The sequence below is a fragment of the Euprymna scolopes genome, chromosome 7, assembly GCF_053919585.1.
Source record: "Euprymna scolopes isolate OS-2025 chromosome 7, ASM5391958v1, whole genome shotgun sequence".
In the NCBI taxonomy this organism is placed as follows: Eukaryota; Metazoa; Mollusca; class Cephalopoda; order Sepiida; family Sepiolidae; genus Euprymna; species Euprymna scolopes.
In genome coordinates, this window is record NC_136488.1 from 171,252,278 (window position 1) to 171,260,650 (window position 8,373).

The window sequence follows — 8,373 nt, forward strand, 5'->3', positions numbered from 1 at the left end:
TAAAATAATAAAAACGTATTAAACTATTGCTAATTTTTTTTAACGAAAATTAGTGAAATAAAATGTTTTGCTAAAACACCAGAGCATTCCAAGGGGAGGTAAACAGCGTGTGACTATTGCCAATTAAAAAAATAAATAAATTGTGCGTTAACAAATATAAGTTATTAGCAGCTGCGCCCGGCTTTGCTCGGGCCCTATGTACTGTTCATAAGGTTATGTGCATATGTATATATTAAAAAGTGTGAATATGTAAAGTAATGCCTTTCTGTATGTTATATTCCTAAATACTTAGGAAATAAAGACAAACGTGAGTTACACCGAGTGGTATGTGTAATGGGGTTTATTTATAATACAGAAACGTAAGGCTGCTCGCCTAAGGTAAATAGAAGTACATAGTAACAAGTATGGGGAAGAAAGTCTGATAATCAACACGTAAGACTATCCGTCTTACTGCGACTGCTTGTCTGCCGCTGTCTGCCGCTGTCTGCCAAACAGTCCAATATATATATACAGTTTGTAACCGGTGTATAGCCAGTTATGTTCCTTCACAACACCTCCCCCTGAAGCTGAAATCTTCCTGATTTTAGCTTAAATACCTCTTCCTTTTAGGGTCAGGGCTTAATCTCCTGGTAACTTTTCTCTTTCTTGCGCTTTTCCTTCTGGTCAGCGTTACCCGGGGTAAAGGTTTCTGTCCAGCCCGTATGGTCGGTTCAGGCGAAATATTCATTGTTTGCGGTACACACGCTGGTTTTGGTATATCAAAAATATCGCACAATGTTTCCATTGGTGTCTCTTCCACATTTGGAGACAGTCTGGGACGTATTTGATTTCTGTGTCTTTTGCAGACAAAACTTAATCCTTGGATGGTATAGACCAGGGGTCGGCAACCTTTTGTTTAGCGTGTGCCGACTTAGGGTTTCAAATTATTCAGCGTGCCAACATTTATTATTTATAACGATCAAGGTCAATATACCTGTTCTCTATATTTATTTCATAAAATATATAATAATGTCAAAGTTTATAAATAATGTGAAAAAACTGTTTCTGAAAAGTTTTTATTATTAATGGGACCCTTGTCCTTGCATGGTCTTTGCCAATTCCTCAATGTCGGGAACATACTTTGTAACTTTGAGCTTAACACAGTTTTCTGAATGTTCAGGTGTTAGACGACTTCGACGTGGAGACAACACTGCTTTCATGTGAGAGAAAATTTGCTCACAAGAATAAGTTGAACCAAAAGCTGAGAGAAGAGCAAAAGCAATTTTCTTCAAACAGATGAATGAGCTTGGGAGGGAGATCCAACAGTTCAGAATAGCACCAGACTTTTCAAAATTTTCATCTTCCAGAGACTTTCTTAGTTCAGCAAATTTTAATGTCCATATTTCTGAAGACCTAAATTCAATCTGTTGCATTTCAAAATCATCAATGTCCATCCAGCTAAAAAGTTCCAGTTGGGCATTTGTCAAATCAAGCATGTCGGGCTTAATCAGATATGAAAATAAGGATCCATGAATGTAGAAGTCCTGGCTTCGTTTTTCGAATTCTGCTTTGAGTGCTTTCACGTACTCCTGAAGCTCATCTGTGTTCACTTCGAATTGATTTGCATGATTTTTCACATTTGGAAAGTACTTAAATGCTTTGATGTTGATGTCACGGGTAAAAATGTCAAGTTTCATTGTAAACGCTTTCCAATAGCTGAAAAGATCAAGGACTGTTTGTCCCTGTCCTTGTAATTTCAAATTAAGCTCATTCAAATGTGTGTTTATGTCGGTCATAAACATCAACTTCAACAACCAGCTTTCATCATTCAGCTGAGGGAATCGTTTCTGTTTTTCATCAAGAAACATCTTAATAGCCTCAAGACAACAAACAAATCTAGCTAAAACTTTGCCTCGACTAAGCCAGCGAACATTGTTGTATAACAGAAGATCTCCATATTCACACTCAACTTCTTGTAGAAGCGATTTGAATTGCCTGTGAACCAATGAAGAGCGAGAAATAAGAAAGTTGATTATCTCAACAACAGTTTTCATCACAGAGACCAAATCCAAAGACGAGGTCTTTGCACATAAGCCCTCCTGATGTATAATACAATGAAAACTTAACAGTTTGCGTCCAACATGATTTTCCAGAAGTTTTACAAATAAGTTAGAGAATTACAGTATAGGGAGATAACAAAAATGGAAGTTTGTTTTGTTTTGGTAAGCTTTAACCCCAAAATGACCCATTGCCAGTCATCGTCTCTTCACAAGGGATGGTAAATAGTGTCATTTAGTGTGAAAAAAGGAGGGGTTTTACATATTGTTCCAGAACATTATAATCATTTCTCACTCTTTCTCTCTCTTTCTGCTAAACGAACGACAGACAGACAGCCAGACAGATATTGAAAAAAAAATGACTACCAAAAAATAATTTGTTTCCTAATAAGGTTTATCATATTTTGAATATGGTAGCATATACTTAGTTTCATTACAAAACTTAAATAATAATAAAAAGCTAAAAACAAAAGTTTTATAATTACAAATAAAAATTTATATACTTTTCTTAACTTTTTTTCCGGCATTGTTTTTTTATTTGTATAAATATTAAAATAAATTTAAACAAAAACAAATAAACTCCATGTTACACGTGTTGTTATTATCACTGGTAAGTGTTTTATTTTAATTAAGATAATCATAGTCAAAAGATTTTTTGGTTTACATATACACTTTTTATAATTTCAAGTTAAATTTTATATACACTTCAAGGCATCCGTAGATTTCAAATGTCAGCGCTGCTGCTGATGTAAACAAAACTTCCGGCGATTCGTTGAAATTTTGGGCGGATTTTATCAACCTATCTCTGAAAATATTGCTTTAATTTCCAAATTTATGAATTCTTGATTATTTTTATTGTTGATTTTTGTAGAGGAATCATTCATTTACTTAATGGTCATTTATTTTCGTCTGATAAGTTACTTTTTATATATTTATTAGATTTTTTTATTATGATTTTTGACTAAATTTTACATTTGCAACTCTCTCACGCTACGTTGTATTTCATCTGGGTCGGTGAGACTGAGTCACCAGACTCAATTCAAAACGCATTTCAAAATTATAGTATTTGACAGAACATACTTTGAACGAGCATGGAGCATCTAACGCCTACGGTTCGCACGGACAAAAATAAAACGCGTTTTCTTGTTGTGGGCATGCACTTAGGTGGCAAGAGTACGCAAGAGATCGCAGATATCCTCATAATTCCAAGGAGAACTGTTTCCTTTTGGCTGTATGAAGTTTAAAAGATTTGGAGGCTCGGCGTGCCATTAGAATTGCTTGGCGTGCCACCTGTGGCACGCGTGCCGTAGGTTGCCGACCCCTGGTATAGACCATGCTCCCAATCCTTTTTTTGATAATACCTTCAACCCACTGATTTCGTCCATTTTGAAAATTTTTGAAATATACATTTTCACCTGGGGAGAAGCACTTGGTATTAAGGTTTTCTTTTTTGAAAACTTTCTTTTTCTCTGGTAGCAGCCTATCGAAGACAGATCTTATCTTTCTTGCAAACATTAGCTCAGCCGGGGAAGAATTGACATTATTATTAGGATTTGGTGTCACCCTGTAAATTGCTAAAAATGTTTGAATACATTGTTCGTCTGTGTCCGTAGTAAGATTTTTCTTAAGTGCCCTTTTAAACGTATCTACAAATTTTTCGGCCAACCCATTCGATCGTGGATGGTACACAGGTGTTGTCATATGTAGAATATTTAGTGAGTCACAGAATTCTTTGAATTCATGAGCAGTAAATGCTGTTCCATTATCGCTCACTAAGGTTTTTGGCACTCCAAAACGGCTAAAAATTTCATTAAGCGCACTCACAGTGTTTTTTGCTGTTGGATGTCTAAACTTAAATATTTCTGGCCATTTTGAAAAAGAATCTACAATAATCAAGTAAAAATAACCATTTATAGGTCCCGCATAATCAATATGCAGACGTGACCAGGGTAGGTCCGTCTTTGGCCATGGCGTCGTTTTTACTGGAGGATCTCGAGCTGCTAATTGACATCCTCTGCATGTCTTGACACATTTTTCAACTTCCTTGTCCATACCAGGCCAGTACACATATCCTCTCATAAGGGATTTCATTCTCGAAATGCCCGGATGACCTGTATGAAATTCCTTCAGAATTTTCCTCTGTAACGTTAGTGGAATTACGATCCTCTCACCATACATGAGCACATCTTCACAGATGGAAAAAGGCGTTGTTTGATCTACCTTTTTATTTTTTTTTATCCATCCCAATTGATTTTTCATTTTCTTAATGAAAATGTCATTTACTGCCTCTTTTTTTATTTTTTCGAAAGTTACCGGAAGTTCACGTATCATATTACACATTGAACTTGTACATTCACTTTCGTCTTTAAGCGCAGCAATTACCGTTTCTTCGAAACTTTCGCTTCTTTTAGGGATCAACCGTGATAATGCATCTGCGTGTCCTAACTTTTTTGAGGATACATGTTCCATCTTAAACTGATAGTTTAAGAGGGTTACAGCCCATCGCTGTAATCGATTCGCAGTATGTGTGGGAATGCCTTTCTTTGATCCAAATATGGTAAGTAGGGGTTTATGGTCGGTTTGCAAAATAAAAGATCGTCCATGGAGAAATCGATTGTACTTTGTCATTCCAAATATTATCGACAGCGCCTCTTTTTCAATTTGGCTGTAATTTTTCTCCGCTGCAACCAACATTCTTGAAGCATGGGCAATAGCTTTTGTCCTACCATCCTCATACTTGTGAAGTAATACAGCGCCAACACCGTAATCACTGGCGTCCGTTGCTAGTATTAGTTCCTTTTCTGGATTGAAATGTGCCAATGCTAAGTCTGACAGTAGACATCTTTTGATATTTTGGAAAGCAGATTCACATTCCTTATTCCAGTTCCATTTAACACCCTTTTTCAGTAACTCGTTAAGAGGAGCTCTTAAATTATGTATGTTAGGGATGTAAATTGCATAGTATTGAACTAATCCCAAAAACGATTTTAATTTTGTCACTGAATCTGGAGCAGGCATCTTTTCAATTGCTTCAGTCCTTTGTGGATCCGGTCTTCGACCCTCTTTGTCGATTATTTGACCTAGATATTTAATTTTTTTCATAAAAAAATCGCATTTTTCTGGGCTCAATTTAAAACCAAATTCCTGTATTCTTTTGAATACTTCTTTTACATGCTTCTTATGATCTTGCAAATTTTCACTTTTAATTAGGATATCGTCAAGGTAGGCCATTGAAAATTCCAACCCTGCCAGCATCGTGTCCATAATTTGCTGGAAAATAGCAGGAGCAACCTTTAATCCAAAAGGAAGCCTCTTTAGCTTAAAAATGCCCTTATGAGTATTTATGCCTAAGTATTTGGAGCATTCATCGCTGATCTTAATTTGCAAGTAAGCATCTGAGAGGTCTATCTTAGAAAAAATTTTTCCTCCGTTAAGCTTAGAGAACAGATCTTCTGCGGACGGAAGGGGATAATTATGGTCCAATAGACAGTCATTTAAACCCGTTGAAAAATCTCCACAGACCCTTATTCTGTTATTTTTTTTCTTTACATACACGGTTGGACTTGCCCAATCTGTGTGGTTAACTTTTTCAATGACTTCCAGTTGTTGAAGTCTATCCAACTCTTTTTCGATTGCGTCCATCGCTGAAAAAGGCACATTCCTTTTAGGTTTGAATACTGGAGTGGCATTTTTCTTTAATTCAAATTTTGCCTCTGTCTTAATACAGAGTCCTAGTCCTTCGGCAAAAACATTGGGAAATTCAGTTTTCAAATCCTTCAGGAAGTCTTCCCTTTGGTTTGCTTTTTCTGCAGTTAAAACGTTACAAAACGAATTTATGGGTTTCTCCCATAAATTAAACAGGACAATCCAATCTACCCCAAACAGGCATGTATTCTTTCCTGGTACGACGTACACTTTGGATTTATGAGTCTGGTTAGCGAATGTCACTTTGCATTTTAATTCTCCCTTGAACTCTAATCTTTTGCCGCACACACTTCTCGCCGTCTTTCTGGTTTTCGTTAATTCAGGTCGACCTATCCTTTTCCATATATCTTCATTTATAATACTAATATCTGCACCGCTATCCAGAAGCAATGTAACCAGATGTCCATTTATCCGAACATCAACATATTTCCATCTTTCGCAGCTTTTTTCTTTATTCATGCGAAGCGTATTTACATTATCGGCCCCTTGTCTTTTCTTCTGGGCACAGTATGTTCCCTTGTGACCTCTGAGACCACATTCATAACATATTTTGTTCCTAAACCAGCAGGTCTTATTGTTGTGTCTTAAACTACCACAACATTTACACTTTAGCTTTGGGTCTTTGTATCCTTTAAGGATCCTGTGTTCTTGGAACCTGGACTTTCTTGTGGTCCCTTGCCTTTTTACTTGCTGCACCTTAAAAATATTTTTCTCTTCAATGCGAGTGTTGTCTTTCTTTATGTTAATCAGACGTTGACACTCTTCAGTGACTTTTTGCAATGTTATGTTAGGATCCGCCTCCATAATTGTTAGGATCCGTGAACGTATATCTTTGTCCCTTGGTGCTGTGAGACCTTGTACAAAGATTAAACATTTAAATTGGTCTGCGGAAATTTCATTCAATTTAAATGATTCGCATAAACAGTTCACAGTGCAAGCATATTCTAGATAGTCTTCAGCTTCTGCCTTCTGAATGTTCAAACATTTGTATCTAGAGTGAAATAGGCTATCCCTTTTATCAAATATTTTCGACAAGGTACTAATTGTTTCCTCGAACGAAACCTCCTCCGGTTTTTTTGGCAGAATTAGATTTGCATACTTGGTGTTTTCATCAGTACCCAGTTTTTGTAGTAGCAGGGTAACTTTTTCCTCATCGGTCCAGTCTAAACATCTTTTCGTAAAAATTGTTTCGTATCTTCTGTAGTATGCAGGGAAAGTAACACCAGTATCCGGGGAGTAACGAAATTCCGTTAGTGAATTTGAAATACCCTCGGCAGAAAAATTAGTCTTCTTCCCGGTCGACGTTAGAATTAGCTTTTCTAAATTCTTTTGCTGTGTCGACATTTGTCGTTGTAGTATGTTTGTTTGTTCTTGTTGTGCCTCTAAAGTTTTTTGTGTTCTTTCTTGTTGTTGTTGCAGCTGTTGCTGTAGCTGTTGTTGTTGAATTTGTTGTTGTTGTTGTTGTTGCGCTAAAAATTGTTGAGTCATTTTTGTCTGTTCCTGGATGCTAAGGGCTAGAGCCTTAGTTAACTCTGCTAATTGTTCCATGTTAGCTTCTAGTACAAAAATGTCTTTTCGAATTCTACACAATAATTCCAAAGAAAAATCGTAAATTTACGTATATTGTAAATTAGTAGCAATATGCAGACACAACACGTTTCAACAAAGTTCATCCATAGTAATTCAACAGGCTTTGTAAAATAATTCTTTTTTTTTTTTTTTTTTTTTTTTAACAACGTAAGTTCATACACAAAATATTTCTTACTTCCCACGACAAATAGTTCCAATTATTTATATAAAGGCAATAACAAACAATTAATTTTCCCAAAAAAAAAATATATGGCTGCCGTTCCCACATGGCATAAAATGGTACAATAGTCGTTGTATTTATATTTTTTCTTTCAAAACTCGTAATCCTTTAGTGTAGTTTCGAATTCAACTTGCGACCATTTTTTTTTTTTTTTTTTTTTTTTTTTTACTTGTCAAAATAAATATAAATTCCACTTTACCTTGAACATGTTTCTATAATTTCTTGTGAGTTCTTTACGAAGAAAAATCCGTACTTTTCGCTACTTTAGGTAGGAAAATTTTTAAATTCATTGACGCACGTGGTCAAAAATCCTTGTGTAGTTTGTTTTTTTCGTAAAACAAAAAATCCTTGCATTGTACACAGTCCTTGGTACGGTAATTTATCTCTGTTAAGAGAAAGAACATCCTTTCGTCGCCATTGTTATATTCCTAAATACTTAGGAAATAAAGACAAACATGAGTTACACCGAGTGGTATGTGTAATGGGGTTTATTTATAATACAGAAACGTAAGGCTGCTCGCCTAAGGTAAATAGAAGTACATAGTAACAAGTATGGGGAAGAAAGTCTGATAATCAACACGTAAGACTATCCGTCTTACTGCGACTGCTTGTCTGCCGCTGTCTGCCGCTGTCTGCCAAACAGTCCAATATATATATACAGTTTGTAACCGGTGTATAGCCAGTTATGTTCCTTCACAACACTGTATAATAGTCTTCCTTAACTACCATAGAGAAAAGACAGACATTTTCATTTTTATAGATATGCAGATAGATAGATAGATAGATTGGATGCAATATATAGTAATGATTTAAAAAGTATAA

General features: G+C 35.8%; 1 protein-coding gene across 1 annotated transcript; it reads right to left on the reverse strand.

Annotated features, from left to right (window-relative positions):
• Positions 1–1,061: 1,061 nt before the first annotated feature.
• On the reverse strand, positions 1,062–2,033 carry LOC145280379 (general transcription factor II-I repeat domain-containing protein 2-like). Its single transcript, XM_080132150.1, has one exon. The coding sequence runs from the start codon at positions 2,031–2,033 to the stop codon at positions 1,062–1,064; it is 972 nt and encodes a 323-aa protein (XP_079988276.1).
• Between the last annotated feature and the right edge of the window lie 6,340 nt (positions 2,034–8,373).

Bases quoted from the DNA above. Each gene is read 5' to 3' on its own strand.
- LOC145280379 (XM_080132150.1), bottom strand. From the start codon at position 2,033: ATGAAAACTGTTGTTGAGATAATCAACTTTCTTATTTCTCGCTCTTCA.